The sequence below is a fragment of the Prionailurus viverrinus genome, chromosome A2, assembly GCF_022837055.1.
Source record: "Prionailurus viverrinus isolate Anna chromosome A2, UM_Priviv_1.0, whole genome shotgun sequence".
Classification (NCBI taxonomy): Eukaryota; Metazoa; Chordata; class Mammalia; order Carnivora; family Felidae; genus Prionailurus; species Prionailurus viverrinus.
In genome coordinates this window covers 5,140,719-5,156,849 of record NC_062562.1, presented here as the reverse complement: position 1 = coordinate 5,156,849, position 16,131 = coordinate 5,140,719, and the positions used below count along the sequence as shown (strand labels likewise).

Below are 16,131 nucleotides of genomic sequence, written 5' to 3'. Positions count from 1 at the left end.
CGTGACGTGAGCGCGCAGCGCCAGGGGGCGGGGGCGAGGCGCGAGGCCACGCCCCCGGGGGGGGCGCTGTGCGCAGGCGCGGCCGCGACCCTTTGTCCCCGGTCCGGCCCTTTGTCTGCATCGGGGAGCGTCGGAGTTGGCAGCTGAGTGACGGCCGCGTGTGCCCCCGGATGGCTCGGAACCCGCTGCCTTCTGCCCCGCTACGGCTGGTCTTTTCCGAGCTAACCAGCTGCCCACAAAAATAATGTCCAAGTTGCCCTGGTTCAAGAAGGGGTTTTTCTTTATAATTTCTGTGCTTCACCCTTTCGCCTGTTGTCTGCTGGTCTATAGCGACCGTGTGCAGCTGGTGTAATATCAAAGAAGGCATTGCTAGAAAGTCAAGGAAACTGCAACCGTTCTAGACAAGGCGATAGTCTGGTGACTGGAGTTGCTCCAAGGGGCGTAATTAACTGCGTGACCGGGAAGAAGGTATTAAATTATTCACATTGTACCAGTTTGTAGCTTTCCTTCCGCCCCCCAGTTTGGTCGACGGCACTGTAGGAGTTGCAGGTGTAGGGCCTAAAGGCCTGAGCCACGGATACAGTGAAATGATTACAGTGGGTTTAGTTAACAGTCATCTGTAATTGTGTAGCTTTTGAATTTTGTGCGACATGCATGTATAGTCTCATCAAAAAGGTGACATTTTTCAAAAAGTTAACGTGATTCATTTCCTTTTTTTGTTTTTCGAACGAGAGAGTGAGTGGGGAAGAGGGGCAGAGGCAGAGAGACAGAGGGAGAGAGACAGTCCCAAGCAGGCTTCATGCCCAGCTCAGAGCCTGACGCAGGATTCGATTGATGGTGAGATCACGACCTGAGCCGAAGTCAAGAGTGGGAGGCTTAACCGACTGAGCCACCCAGGCTTTAATTGAGGTAAAATTCATCTCAGATTCACCATTTTAAGGGGCGCCTGGGTGGCTCAGTCGGTTAAGCCTCTGACTCTTGATTTCGGCTCAGGTCATGATCTCACAGTTCCTGAGATCGAGCCCCTTGTTGGGCTCTGTGATGACAGTGTGGAGCCTGCTTGGGACTCTCTCCTCTCTTTCTCTCAAGCTCTTTCTCTCTCTCTCTCAAGCTCTTTCTCTCTCTCTCTCTCTCTCTCTCCCTCTCTCTTTCTCTCAAAGTAAATAAACATGAAAAAAAAATTGTTTTTAAAGATTCACCATTTTAAGTGGCATTTAGGACACTCCCATGTTGTACAAACATCACCCCTTTCTAGCTTTAAAATAATTTCATCACCCCCAGGGGAGACCATATCTGGTCAATATCTGTCTTCGTTCACTTAGCATAATGTTTTCGAGGTTCATCCAAATTGTAGCTTATATCGATACCTCATTCCTTCCGTGGCTGAGTACTATTCCACTGTATGGACTGACCACATTTTGTGTGTCTGTTCAGCCATCGACAGACACTCGGGTTATTTCCACATTTTGGCGGTTTTGCCTTCCTCCTGATCCTTGAAGTTACAGTGCACTCCTGCCCCAGGGCCTTTGCATTGGTGTGCCCTCTGCCTGGAATGCTCTCCCTCCAGATTCCCACATGGATCCCTCCCTCACCTCTTCCTCGTGTTTACTAGAACATCATCTGTCTTCTCATGGGACCTCCCCTCACACCGTCCTGGGCACTTCCCACCCACATGTCCTGATGCCTTATTTTTCTCCTTAGCTTGTAGTACTATCTAACATAACTATATTGTGTCTTTGTCTGGCTGTCTAGTTATTTGTGCCTCAAAAGAGTGTGAGAAATTTGATTTCTCTTGGTCACAGCTACGTCCCCACAGCCTGGCACAAAATAGGTTCTGAATAAGTGCCATAGCTTGCAGGGCTCAGCTCCCTGCCCAAAGCTCTGTGTGTGTTCCATCCACACTATCCCGGGAAACCTTGTCCACTCCCACGAGTTCCCTGGCCACCTCTCCCTTGTGACTCTTTTTTTTTTTTATTTTTAAAAATAATTTTTGGGGCGCCTGGGTGGCGCAGTCAGTTAAGCGTCCGACTTCAGCCAGGTCACGATCTCGCGGTCCGGGAGTTCGAGCCCCGGGTTGGGCTCTGGGCTGATGGCTCAGAGCCCGGAGCCTGTTTCCGATTCTGTGTCTCCCTCTCTCTCTGCCCCTCCCCCGTTCATGCTCTGTCTCTCTCTGTCCCAAAAAAAATAAACGTTGAAAAAAAAAATTAAAAAAATAATAATTTTTTTAATTTTTTGAGAGACAGAGCACAAGTGGGGGAGGGGCAGAGAGAGGAGGAGACAGAGAATTCGAAGAAGGCTCCAGGCTCTGAGCCATCAGCACAGAGCCCGATGTGGGGCTTGAACTCACAAACCGTGAGATGGTGACCTGAGCCGAAGTCAGATGCTTAACCGACTGAGCCACCCAGGCGCCCCCCTCCTCATGCCTCTTTAATCCTGACCTGATCCTGTTCCCACCTGCCCCATGGACAATGTCCCTACTCATCCCACAACCCCCATCCCCACGCTCAGCAAGTCCCAGACCGACTGTAGCATCATCCCCTAACGTCTTGCTCTCCGTGTCCCCATCTCAGGGCTCCCCCGCCAGCCACTGAGCCACCCAGTCACAGACCGGTCATCACTGTCTCCTCTTTCTCCCCCCACACATCCCTCCCACGTCCCAACAGTCACCAAAGTATCACTTCCTCCCGGCCCACGGCCCCCTCCATAGGCAGCCCTCCTTCTCTCTGGACCCCAAGCCCCGCCTCCCCCGATCTGCCTTCCCCGACAACATCTCAGGACACTCTTTAACCCCCACATCTGACCACAGCCCTCCTTGCTTAAAACTCTGGACACTGTTCCTGCTGCAGACAAAAGCCAAGCCAAGCCCAAAGCCTGCAGAGGGACGAGGATCTTGGGCTATAGAGCCTGCTGCTGAATGAGTGGTTACGTCCCTTCTCTTGAGCGCAAGCTGTCCCTGACTGCTTCGTGACAGCACAGTGCGTTTCTCCGAGTGCCTGCTGGGTGGCCGGCCCCATGCCAGGCCCCAAGCACACAACAGAGAGTCTTTCGGGCCCTGGCCAACCCTCCCAGCGTCCTCCACCATCAGTTAGGGCCGAGCTTGACCTTTGAGAGAGGGAAGGGAGCTAGACTGGCATTCACAGCTGGCCTTGTGGTCGCTAGGAGCTGGCCGGGCAGCCCCAGCTAGGCCCTGGTGCGCTCCTGCGAGACATAAATAATTTCACAGAACGCGGGCGTTGGACAAGGCCATTCCGTGACCGTGGTGGGACGAGACAAAACAAGCTGAAGGCAGGCAAAACATGAGCATTGTCCAAACCACAGCAACAACCAGGCGTTCGCTCTTCCTGGAGAGTCTGAGCGCTGCTGTTCTTTCCCGAGACTTTCTGCGGAAAAACTAAGATCCTCAACAACAGAATTATCTCTCCCCCCCTGCTTTCTGACAGCATCCAGGATCCACCTCCTCCTTTTCCCAGCAGACAGAAGGAGGAGGCGGAAACTGTATTTGCATCAGCCTGGCAGGTGCCCAACGCCCTACCCTCCGGGCGGGGGAGCCGGTGATGGGGCCTCACCCCAGAGGACAATGCAACAATTTGCTTCAATTTAGTGAGAAGAAACCCACTCAGGGAATAAGTCCTGGGGAGGTATTACCTAATGTTACATTGACAATCATATTGCATTATAAATGTATCAAATCAATATGGTGTGTCTCAAACATAGGCAATGTTATATGTCAACTATATCTCCAGAAGAGAGGTGGGGGGAGAGGGAGAAAGAGAAAGAAGGAAGGAGGAAGGAAAGAGCCTATTTAGTAGCTGATTCGGGGTCATGAACTTTATTTATTTATATAAACAAATTTATGTTTACATATATTTATTTATATGTATATAAATTTACATGTTTGTATAAATTTACATATTTATATAAATATATTTATACATTTATTTCATTTTATTTTTTTTTAATTTTTTTTTCAATGTTTATTTATTTTTGGGACAGAGAGAGACAGAGCATGAACGGGGGAGGGGCAGAGAGAGAGGGAGACACAGAATCGGAAACAGGCTCCAGGCTCTGAGCCATCAGCCCAGAGCCTGATGCGGGGCTCGAACTCCCGGACCGCGAGATCGTGACCTGGCTGAAGTCGGACGCTTAACCGACTGCGCCACCCAGGCGCCCCATATTTCATTTTATTTTTAATTTATTTTTTGAGAGAGAGAGAGAGCAGGCGGAGGGAGAGGGGCTGAGAGAGAGGGAGACAGAATTTCAAGCAGGCTCTGCCCTGTCAGGGCAGAGCCGATGCAGGGCTCAAACTCACCAGCTGTGAGATCATGCCCTGAGCTGAAATCCAAAGTCAGATGCTCAACGGACTGAAACACCCAGGCGCCCCTTCATCTGCTTTGTTTGTTTTTTTAAGAAATTGTTTTTCCATTTAAAAAATGTTTTATATTGAGGGGCATCTGGGTGGCTCACTCGGTTGAGCGTCCGACTTCAGCTCAGGTCATGATCGCACGGTTTGTGGGTTCAAGCCCCGCATTGGGCTCTGTGCCGACAGTTCGGAGCCTGGAGCCTGCTTCGGATGCTGTGTCTCCCTCTCTCTGCCCCTCCCCCACTCGCACTCTGCCTCTCTCTCTCTCAAAATAAACATTAAAAAAATTTTTTTTTAATTTTTAAATGTTATTCATTGTGGTAAAATACACATGACATAAAATCGAGCATCTTAACCATTTTTAGATGTTCTGCGCAGTGGCATTAAGCACATTCACACTGTCATGAGACCGTCCTCACTGTCCTCTTTCAGAACTTTTCAGCTGCCCAAACCGAACCTCCGTCCCCATGAGACCCTGACTCCCCATTTCCCTCTTTCCTATTGTTTTGTATGTTATTTTCATTTGTCAGGTCATCTCAACAAAGAAAGCCAAACCTCCCAGCAGTAAAAACCTGCAACGCGAACCCCCGTTGCCTCGAACCTCCCAGAAGCAGGGACACAAGCCCAGGTGAAGACAAGCCCGTCTCAGCTCATACCCACAGCTCCCCGGAGGGTGTGCTCTCGCTCGCGGTCACAAGTAACAAGCTTGGATTTGGTCAGCCTCGGGTGTGTTCCTGACGGTCTTTGGGCTGGGGGGGCACTGGTGTCCCTAAGGGCACCTCGGAGGTCTGCGAGCCCTGGAGTGACATTAAGCGGTGCAGTGACTCAATGACCGAAGACGTTGGCTCGTCCTGCGTGGGGAGTGCTGAGAAGCAGGCAAGCAGGAAAATTCTGGAAAGTGATAATAATGAACATACTGCCTCCAATCCTCACTGCTGCTTTCTGAAGCCCCATTTTCCAGATGGCAAAACTGAGGCTTCGAGAAGTCAAGTCACTTGCCTAGCTCTCTTGAGCTCTCCGGAGGCAGGATCCTCTGGCCTCACTCCCGTTCTTCTTCCCAGCTGCCCTCAGAGTGGCTGGGGACCATTGTGACAACGCTGGGTGAGGGAAGCTCTTTGGTCACAATGGGCAGAACTGGACCACGCGGGGACACAGCCTCGGAAGGAACGTATGAGCATCTTCTGGGAGACCGGGGACACAGGGAGTCCAGAGGGTCAGGCCGGTGGCCAAGGGCATTTCCTAAGACTCATTAGTCCCCATGCCACCCCTTGAGGTACGTCCCACATGCTCATCCCTGATGTGGAAACTGAAGCTCACAGGAACCCGATTGCTTATTCCGAGGCGACCTTGATTTCAATTGTTAGATTCTCCGTAGACTATTGGAAACTTCTCAGCTCTCAACTATTTCAGGTGCCAAAATGATCAAAGAAGCAAACGGAGACTCTGAACATCTGTGGTTTGGTTAAAATGCTTGGCCCCTGTTTACTAAATATTTTTTATTGTTGTTTTTAATGTTTATTTATTTTTGAGAGAGGGAGAGACAGAGCGTGAGCAGAGGAGGGGCAGAGAGAGAGAGGGAGACAGAATCCAAAGCGGGCTCCGGGCTCTGGGCTGTCAGCCCCGAGCCCGTGAGATCATGACCTGAGCCGAAGTCGGTTGCTTAACTGACTGAGCCGGCCAGGCGCCCCATGGGCCCTGTTTCCTAAAGAGGTCGACATGACCAGTTTTGAGCTGACTCGGTCTGGGCGGGGGGTGAGCCTGCGGTACCCCCCGCCCCCACCAGGACTGCTGTCAGAGGGGCTGGGAGCAGGGTCGGGGAGACTCCCCTGCTCAGAGCAAAGGCAAGAATGTCCCGGTCAGCTAAATGGGGGGCCAGGAGCCTGGAGCTGGAAGTCAGAGAAGTGGAGAGACACGTCTATGCCTCTGAGAGTTTCAGGATAGGAAGAGATCCGGGAGAACAATCAGCACCCAGGACAATTGCAGAGGGCAGGAAGACCCACGGTGGGGGGGGGGGGGGGGGGTAGTGGCAGAGACTGTGGCCAGGACTGAGCAGAGACGGAAGATCCCACATACGGAGGGGAGGGCCCTGGCCTTGACCACTACCGGAGGGTGAGGAGAAGGGGCTCCGGTATCAAAGAGACTAGACTGCAGCGCTTGATTCTGCAGTCCTTCTTGTGGCCCACCCTGCACTGGCCTTGGCACCTGCTGTTCCTTCCGCCTGGAATGTTACTCCCCCCCGCCCCCATACGCTCCTCTCCCACATTTCCCAGGTCTTTCTCAACTGTCATCTCAGGGACACCATCCCATTTAAAACCGCAGCCTCGTCCCCTCACCACCGCCCTCCTGTGCTGTGTGATGCTTTTAGGCACAGCACTCAGCTCCTGCTAACACCGCCGCAATTTGTAGTGTTATATTTTTTCAGCATTGTCTGTCACCCCCATTGTCACCTCCACAAGAGCACTGGCTCTTGGTCTGTTTTGTGACCTGATGTTCCCCCTGCCAAGACCTAGAACAGGGCCTGGCACACGGTAAGTGCCCAACGAATGCTTTTATCTCTATGCTCTCTACTTTCCCTGGGGGCAGGCACAGGGGCTAGGCCTGTTTTGTTTGTTTAGTTTTTATTCAGAGAGAGAGAGACAGACAGACAGAGTATGAGCAGGGGAGGGGCAGAAAGAGAGGGAGACACAGAATCCCAAGCAGGCTCCAGGCTCCAAACTGTCAGCACAGAGCCGGACACATGGCTCAAACCCACCAACGGCAAGATCATGACCTGAGCCGAAGTCGGATGCCCAACAGACTGAGCCACCCAGGCGCCCCGAGCCTGTTTGTTTAGGAAGTCCTCAGCCCCACCCCCAATGCCCAGTGCCTGGCGCACAGGAAGGAGTAAAAGCAGCTTTGTCCTCAGGCGGGCACTTGCTCAGTCTCATGATCTCCGCCCTCTCACAGGTGGCGCCTTGTCCCCCGATGGCGATGGCCGCGGTCGCCCTCCTGCCATGCCCGATGTCCCGGCTGGACTTCCTCAAGGCCTCGCACTTTGCACTAGGGCCGGATCCGCGGCTGCACGTGGACGCCATGCAACCCACGTCGCACCGGGACTTCCCGGCCTACCCGGGCGTCACCCGCGCGCTGTCGTGCCAGGAGCAGCCCGTCAGGTCCTTCTTCCGACAGGACACGCGCGCCGCAGGCGCGGAGCTCCAGTCGGAGGCGCACTGCGCGTTCGCGCCCCCGGCGCCGCAGCCGTCCGCGCCGTCGGGGACGCGGGAGCGCACCCTCGCCACGCCGGCCACCAACTTGCGCGTGTACGCGCCCGCGCGCTCCCGTACCGGCCTCTCCACCGCGCGCGCGGACTTTGGCTGGCCGGAGCTGCCGGCGCGCGCCAGAGAGCAGATCCGCGGCGCGCGCCTCATCTTCGACCGCGACTCGGTGCCTCCCGGCGACCGAGCCAAGCTGCGCATCCCGCCCACCACCTACCGGGCGCTTTTCCCGCCCCACGACGCGTGCCCGCGGCCCCGCGCGCCCTGCAGCCACTTCGGTGAGCGCGCCCACGCGCCCCACGCGCGATTTGCCACCCCCTAGGTTCTCCAGGCCCGCGGGGATTCCGCGCCCTCTCCCGGGGGACATTTGGCAAAGTCTGGAGATCGTTTTGGTCGTCACGACCCGCGGAAGGGGGTAGTCCTAGCAGGGAATGCATGGAGGCCAGGGATGCTGCTGAATATATCCTACCGTGCACGGAACAGCTGGCCTTAGTAAAGAATTACGGGGCCCCAAATGTCAATAGTGCCGAGCCTGAGAAAACCTAGAACTTCCCTGAGCCTCAGTTTCTACATTCACTGAATGGCATTGCTCCTGAATTTTTTTGAGGGGCTGTGCCCTGGGCAGAAGGCATGAATGGTGGTTTGGACAAATCTGCTAAGTGCCCCCCCCACACACACACACATCCCAGGCCCGCCACCATGGTAGTTATGTGAGTCTGAGCAAGGTGACATCTCCAAGTCTCGATTTTCCTCCTCTGCAAAATGGGTGCAACAACAGCGCCCCACTTCATAGGAGCTGGTGAAGCAGAAGAGGCCAGAGTGCATGAGGCACCTGGCGTAGAGTGGGCGCTCAAAAAAGACTAGCTGTCATTTGTGTGATTTTCCAATTCTGTGACTCGGGGACCTGCCGGTGGACATCACTAGGCAAGAGTCCCTCCAAGTTGGAGTCAGGGATTGTCAGATCTGGATTTGACTCAGTTCCGGTTTTGAATTTCGTGACTTCTGGCAAGTGACTTGATTTCTCTGAGCCCCCGGAAGGCTGTAGAGTGGGGAGAATATTACTAACTCTCAAATGAGGTTTGAAGCACTTAGCCTAGATTCCTGGCTCTGGTCAGGTATGTTGGTAGCTATTCTTGCTACCATTATTTGTATTATTTTGGCTGTTTTTCCACAACAGCCCTCAGGGGGGGCTAGTCAGGACTGCCCACCTCCCCTTTCCAGGCAAGGAATCGAACCCCAGTGGGCCTGAGGCTGCGTGGAACCAATGTTGTTCTCTCTCTCCTCTTGCTCCTCCTCAGGGGGCAACAACGCACTCCAGTGGGACCACAGGAGACATGACGATGGGACCTCCTACCAGAGACAGTTTCAGGCCCTGCCAGGCCCACCTGCCTCGATGTGTAAGAGGGTAAATCGAGGTGGGGCTGGTGCTGCTGGGGAGGGCAGTGATGGGGGCTGGGTGGTGCCGCCCTCTTCCCACCTGTGTCCACCCACAGGCCTCCTCCAGTGTGGAGCTGGGAGACTCCAAGATTGGCTATGGGCCCGTGTGCTCCGAACAGAAACAAGCCTACGGGCCCCAGGGTCTGCCCCCAGACAGGTACTGTGGCCTTCCATCAGGATGGAGCAAAGGCCTCTCAGCGACAGGTGGAGTGTACCACCTGAGGCTCTCGAGCCAGTACTGTGGGTGCCCCTCACCTCCAAGCAAGGCCCACTATTGCCCAGATCTCCCACCAGTAGCACCCCACAGCCTGGCCTTTGGGAAGCCTGCCCCTCTCCCATTTCCTGGGAGTTGCAAGGGCCCAGCTCAGATCTATCTGATCATAGAGCGGATCCCCCCTTACCTGCAGGTATGACAAGGCCCAGGCCTCGGCCCACATCCACTATGTGAATATTCGTCCTGGAGATGGGCTCTTCCGTGACAGGACCACCGAGGCTGAACACTTCTACCCCCGAGAGCCAGGTGGGAGTCTGCTGCCCACCCTGCCCCCTGCTTCCGCAGCAGCCTCCCAGGTTGGCTCAGCACCTATTATGTCACTGGCAGAACGTTTTGTTCTTCACCATGACCAGACTCCGGCATCGCACATCCTGGAAGGAAATCGGTGCCCCGGCCCGGGCAGCCTCACCACCTCCGTGCACTTCTTCCATGGCCAGGTCAGCAGGAAGGGGGAGAAGGCCACAGGGCTCATCAGGGACAAGGGTTCCCTAGACAGTACGGATAGCAAGTGCAGAGGCCTTGAGGTGAGAGTGCGCTCGACGTGTGTTGGGGGGGGGGGATCTCCTGGATCTATCTGCGGGATCTAAGGTTAAGTCAGTTAACCACTCCCAGCCTCAGTGGCTCTGTCTGCAAAATGAGATACAACGCCAACTCCCAGCACCAGCACGTGGGGCCCAAGGAGGGTGTGAGCTGTCCAAGGTCGTATAGCGCTCACCTCTTCTCTCCCGCCCGAGTTCTGGGACACCCCGCACATTTGGGAGCTTCCCAGATGCCATGTGGTCCTACAGCCACTGCCCGTGAACAAGCCACCCAGCTGCCACCTGCCTCACGAGAAACTGCAGAGTCACGTGGGCCTAGGGGAGTCCTCGCTGCTCGGACAGTTCTTCCAGACCTCCACTGGCACAGACTACTGCTCCCCGGGCACCATCCAGAAGCCGCAGAGAGCGCCCACTCTCCACTTGCTGCCTAGCAACCTGCCCCAGGGCACCGGCGGTGAGCTCTAACCCCGCCCCCGCCGTTCTCGCCCCGCCCACCGCCCCATTCTAGCTCCGCCTTCTGAGGAGCTAGATTCCACCTCTTGAACCCTGATCCCAACTCTGCCCCCCCCCCACAACCTCGTTCCGTCGAGGATCTGATTCTGCCCCCTCCCCCCACCCCACCTCCGCCATGGCACCGCCCCCTGCATGACCATAGTCCCGCCCCTCCCCATATCTGCCCTCACCTGAACCCTGACCCCTGCTCTTCAGTCGGACTCTGGCTCCGCCCCCTGACCAACTAGACTACCCTTCCTGCCCCCCCTCCCCCGCAACAACTCTGTTTGCCCCGCACCTGGCTCCTCCCTTCTCCCCGCCTCCTAGTCCTTCCTTCGCTCTAACTTCACCTTGGGCTCAGGCTTCGCCTGAACTCCTACTCCGTGCTTAATCTCACCCGTTCCTGCCCCAGGGCCCTGCCCCTCCTCCCTCAGCCCCTCAGCTCAACTACCCCCACCCAAATCTACAGAAACAGATTTTTTGACCATGAACCAGAAGATGCTGAAGCCGCATAGAACAGCTCCCGCCTCCGTGACTGACGAGATGCTACAGAGGGTGAGGGAGGAGGAAGGGGTATCTCCCTGACCGGTAACCCCCCAAAGCAGTGTAGTTTTGTCCCAGGATGATAACGCCGTGAACTCAGGCCCAGAATTAGTGTCAAGTTCGTTCAGGGTCACTCTACGGTGACCCCAGGCACAGGGTCATCTTAATGTCACTCCAGCCTCAAGGTCATCCCTAGCTCATCTCCAGGGTCATTTCAGGGTCAGCTCAAGGACATCTTTATATCACCAGCCACAGGTATACCCTCAGCTGAGGGGTAGCTCAGAGTTGCCTAAGGTCACCACAGCCCTGGGGTCATTCCAGGGGTCCCCCGGTTTCTCTCCAGCTTCCCACCCAGCTCCTGGGGCAGCCCAAACTGGGACACCTTTTGCCTACCTCCTCAGAGTCCAATCATCAGCCTTTGCTGCTCCCAGGGTCATATGGGGACCACGGGGTGGGCCAGGTAGGTCAACCACCCTTCAGGCTGTCCTGCCAGGCTCCCCGCCCTGACTCCACAGTGCAAGTATAACCACATTGAGCCCCCGCTGGGTGGACAGCGCTTCTTCTCAACCCAATACGAGGATGAGTTTGCCTTCAAGTTCCAAGGCCCAGCGGTGCTGAGATCGGCCAACCTCCAGGACAGCCATGTGCCTCTGGGCTCCCCCCGCCAGTGGGTCTGTGGGGCTGGGAAGGTAGACCCTCAGACCCCCCAGCCCCCTACTTATCCATGCCCTAGCCAGCAATAAACACTGCCTTGGCAACATCTCACCCCTCCTCATCAGTCAGCCATGAAAGATGATGCTTGGTGGGATGGAGACTGTACAGGAGAGAGTGACTCCATCAAAAAAACCCCCAAAAACCTTAACACACACTTCCATGGGCCCTTCAGGTCACCCCACTCTGGGCAGGGAGGCCACTCTAGCTTGTACAAGGGCTTGGCAGTTGGACTCAGTGTAAGGTGTCAGGTGCACCACCAAATCTGAATGATGTGGAGAGAGTGGAGTCAATGTTGAACCGGGCACTGAGGTGAAGTGTTGAGAACCTAGGCTCCCAGGGCTGAATGGACAGGCTCCAAATCTTAACTCTTCTATCCTGGATAGTAGTCTTGGGCAGGTCACTTCATCCCTGTGAGCCTCATCTGTTTGCTCATCTGTAATGCGGAGATGCAGGGCAGTCCTCTCGTTAGAATGTTATAAATGAGAAATGTGCACACGTGTCCATGCGTGTGACTGAGGGTCAAGGAGGGAGAGCACTTCCCTTCTGAGCATGAAGGTGACGAGGAAAGAGGAAGATGAGAGTATGGGAAGGAGATTTCAATCGTTGAGAGGCTGGGTGGGGCCCAGAGGAGGGACAATGAAGGGGTGGAGAAGCTGAGAGTGGCCCAGCAATTTTCTCCATTATGGTTCACCCACAATGTCCTGGCTGGCTGGGCAATTGGCCCCCAGGTCAGAGCTGGGTCCGGGGACAAACGAACGAAAACCATCAGGATATGATCAAGTTCAAGGGGGTAGATGTCCAGCCAGGGACAAAATGAAGAGGGTGGAAAGGAGGAGGCTGGGGTGGAGCCCTGAAGCCAGTCCTTGACAGGGCTTGACAAGCAGGTCAACAAATGGTACCTTGGACAGCGCCCCCATCTTGAAGGTCTCTGGTGTGGTGAGATTGCTCTGTCTGGAAAAAAAAAAATGGGCGTTGGTGGCCATGCCCAGGGCCTGCTTCAGTGGGCTGCTGCCAGTCTGGTTTTGGGGAATGAACATGGCTCCCTGACTCCATAGTCAGACCTTCAAAGACCAAGGCCTCCCATCCATCAAGCCACTGAGAGCCAACCTCAAGCCCAACCAGGAGCCCTCTCCCCATGGGCAGCAATCCTGTGAGGCCAGGTTGTCATTTACACAGGAAGGGCAGGAGTCCAGCTTTGGGTCGTACAGAATAAGATGGCTCTTTTGGCTGCACTCATATTAGCCATGCAAGGGTATGCGAGCTGCAAAACACCTCTTCTTGCTTTCACTAAAGATGTACATGACACATTTGTGAATTACCTCCTGATGAACCGGGATTTCTCAAACCCAGTACTATTGACATTTTGGATGGGATAATTTTTTATTGTTAGAGGCCCTCTTGTGCATCGTAGGATGTTTAGCATCATCCCTGACCTCTACCCGCTAAGGGCCAGCAGCATTCTCCCTCTACCCCAGCCAGTTGTGACAACCGAAAATATCTCCGGGCATTGCCAAATGTCCCCTCGGGGGAAGAGTTGTCTTGGTTGACAACCACTGCAATAAACCCAGCCTACAAAGATCCCCAGGACAAAATCAGGCTCTCCTGATGAAGCTGGTCTGTTTGTTGAGAAGACTACTGGTTTTTCTTTTTTTTTTTTTTTTTTTGACTACTCTTAACAAAAAGGCTATTCCTTTTTGCCTTGCCTGCCAGGAAGCTGAGAAAGCTTACTTTGGTATTCCTTTTCATGTAGCTCTGGTTGCAGGATTACTTGTGTTCCCACCTGGTTCTAGAAGTGGTTTGAAGCAACAACCCAGACACCAGATGAAACATAATGGGTAGGAGTTACAAGGAGGCAGATTTCTGCACAAATTGAAGCATTTTCTAACAATGGAATTGACTAGCCCTGGGATGGGTTGCTGGGAAAGAATGAGAACTCCACTAGAAATATTTTCAGTGCAGAAAGATACTTCATCATGATTTGGGATGTATTTTATGGATTTATGGCTACTCTTCCTGTATTCCACTCACCCCTTCCCACCACCAAAACAGGCATTTCATATTAACTACAGAAACCCAAAAGGCTGATAAAATAAGATGAATAACATAGGATTGCACCTGGGAGAACAGATTAATTTTTTTTTTTTGAGAACAGATTAATTTTTAAAGAAAAACATTTCATCACCGAGCAGCAGAATTCAGACCAGCCACTTACCTGCCTGTCTGTCCTTGGGCAAGTGATGGTGTGCTCTGATCCTCACTTCATTTGTAAAGTGGGATGGCACTTAATTCTTCCTTCCTAGAATGGGTACAAGGTTGACACGAAATGTGCACGTACCATTCTTAGACCAGGTTGCAGCTGCACAGGTGCCCATAGTTTTTTAACGTCTTAGGTCATTTTTGTTGCAAGTGACAGAAACCCAGCTTGCTCCAGTTGAAGAAGAAAGGGATTTTACTGAGGTTGCTAAAAAGAAAGCCACAGGCTCCAAACAGTGTTACTGGGGCCAGGCTAAAGCACCAAACCGGGGCTTAATACCTGACCTAATTGCAGTTTCAACCTCCTCCAGAAATGTAAATTTTAATCTATCGATCAGTAATTTTCTTTTTTTATAGATTTTTAAAATGTCTATTTTTGAGAGAGAGCGTGTGAACAGGGGAGGGGCAGAGAGAGGGAGAGAGAGACAGAATCCGAAGCAGATTCCAGGCTCTGAGCTGTCAGCACAGAGCCTGACGTGGGGCTCGAACTCAGCAACCATGAGATCATGACTTGAGCTGACCTACTCATGACTCAGCTTAACCGACTGAGCCACCCAGGCGCCCCCTATCAGTAATTTTCTGATATGCACCAATAAGGTCATCTGTCACAGAGGCCTTCCCCATCCCCCAACGGAAGGTAATGAGGTAATCTACCCAATAAGATCCACTGCCTTCCCCTAAGGGAAAGTGACTTTGCCTGGGACAACCCTTTTTCTTTTGCTTATAACTTTCTTGCCCTGCCCTCCTCCCTAGAAATACCTTCTATTTTGCGCAATTCCTCATAATGCCCCCCTACGCTTTACAAGGGATGCTGCCCCATTCATGAGTCATTTAATAAAACCAATTAGATGTTCAAATTTCTTTGGTTGAATTTTGTTTTTCACAACTTAGAAATAAAATGTGGAATTAGGTCTCACGTGACTATCAGGACTGTTCTCCCTCGCCAGTTCTCAGTCCTGCATCCCTGCAAGTGGTGGCTTGGAACCATTGGGTTCCAAGGACGCTATAAAAAGATGCTATAACCCAAATCCTTTTGATTAAAGCCTCAAAGAAAGAGGGAGGGGTCTTGCCCCCTACTTCTCTTAGTGGAACTTAAGGGACACGCTGATTGGCGCATTTGAGTCACATGCCTAGCCGTGAGCCAGTCACTGTGCCCAGAGGGATAGAATGCTATGATTGGATGGCCGGTCCACTAGCCCACCCCTGGGTGATTTGGTTCCCCAAAGCTCACCAGGATCTTTGAGCCCGGAGACCAACCTTTCTGGACCTTGTTTCCTAGCAACAGACCTGTGCCTGCCATCCCCTTAGCATCTATTTTGCTCCAGGTTACAATCCGGAGGGTGGAAAATCAGCTAATAGGCTCCTCCCAACGGAGAATAATTGTACGTTTATAGACTGGGAGTGTTCGGTGTTAGAGAGTAGCCTGAGGCATCTAATGCGCCCTGGTTCTCCGAGAGAGTCCCAATCTTATCTCCCACCTCATTACTAACTTCCTCTTCCAGTTTGGGGCAGAGAATTCAGCTCTGGCAATCACAAAATCAAGCAGACGCTAGTCTCTCCTTCAAGAAGTCCACAGAGGCACCTTGTGTCTGTCGAAGGAGACCTTTCTGAAGACCTTATGAAGGCTCTCACGTATTTCAACATCCTCCATGTTTTTCTCCAAAGACCCTCAAACCACAGTCTCAAGAGACGCGTGTTTAGAGTCCCGAGATAAAATAGGCAGGGTTTTAAGAAGCTATTTTTCTTCCACATAACAGATTTCTCGTTTCTCGAGGAAGGCTCTTCTCAGGGCAGATTGTGCACTGTGTAAATCTAGGGAGTGCCCTTCACTTTAAAGTGAATACGTATGTGTACGCGGTGGCCCCGGCCCTCTACCTCAACGTTGCTCAGCCAATCCCACGTTTGAAGTCATTTCCCTCAATATCCTTCCCTTTCCAGGTACTAATTCTAAATAAGTTAAGACTATCATGGATTCAAGGGACAGAATAGGGATTCGAGGGACAAAACTATCCCAACTGTCTGGGAAATTTGTTGGCTCGTGGTAATGGAAAGGATCAGGGCGTCTGGCTTCAGGTATGGCTCTATCCAGGAGCTCAACCAATATTGCCAGAACTGTCTCTCCGACTTTCACCTGTACATCCTGGTGTAGACTGGCTTCAGTCTGCAGACTGTTCTTCCAGACAACTGCACAAGGTGGCTGAGGGTAAGATGAGGTCCTACATACAGCTGACGATCCCAGAGAAAGAATGAGACCTTCCAATGTCA

At 53.1% G+C, this 16,131-nt stretch overlaps 1 protein-coding gene across 3 annotated transcripts; it reads left to right on the top strand.

Annotated features, from left to right (window-relative positions):
- Window positions 1–5,021: 5,021 nt before the first annotated feature.
- On the top strand, window positions 5,022–11,642 carry TEX45 (testis expressed 45). 3 transcript variants are annotated; one of them, XM_047829021.1, is made up of 9 exons: window positions 5,022–5,633; window positions 7,307–7,892; window positions 8,913–9,019; window positions 9,108–9,208; window positions 9,459–9,571; window positions 9,653–9,762; window positions 10,114–10,318; window positions 10,826–10,911; window positions 11,415–11,642. In XM_047829021.1, the coding sequence occupies exons 1-9, from the start codon at window positions 5,619–5,621 to the stop codon at window positions 11,640–11,642; spliced, it is 1,551 nt and encodes a 516-aa protein (XP_047684977.1). In that variant the 5' UTR covers window positions 5,022–5,618. The 3 variants fall into 3 exon arrangements, with proteins under 3 accessions (XP_047684977.1, XP_047684973.1, XP_047684979.1); XM_047829017.1 differs by having other exon boundaries at window positions 5,022–5,770; XM_047829023.1 differs by lacking the exon at window positions 5,022–5,633 and adding an exon at window positions 6,842–6,888.
- Window positions 11,643–16,131: the final 4,489 nt, after the last annotated feature.

Excerpts from the sequence above, each read along its gene's own strand:
- TEX45 (XM_047829017.1), top strand. The coding sequence starts at position 5,645 with ATGCTCATCCCTGATGTGGAAACTGAAGCTCACAGGAACCCGATTGCT. Across the intron at positions 9,020-9,107 it reads CTGCCTCGATGTGTAAGAGG|GCCTCCTCCAGTGTGGAGCT; the intron begins GTAAATCGAGGT and ends GTCCACCCACAG. Across the intron at positions 10,319-10,825 it reads CCTGCCCCAGGGCACCGGCG|AAACAGATTTTTTGACCATG; the intron begins GTGAGCTCTAAC and ends CCAAATCTACAG.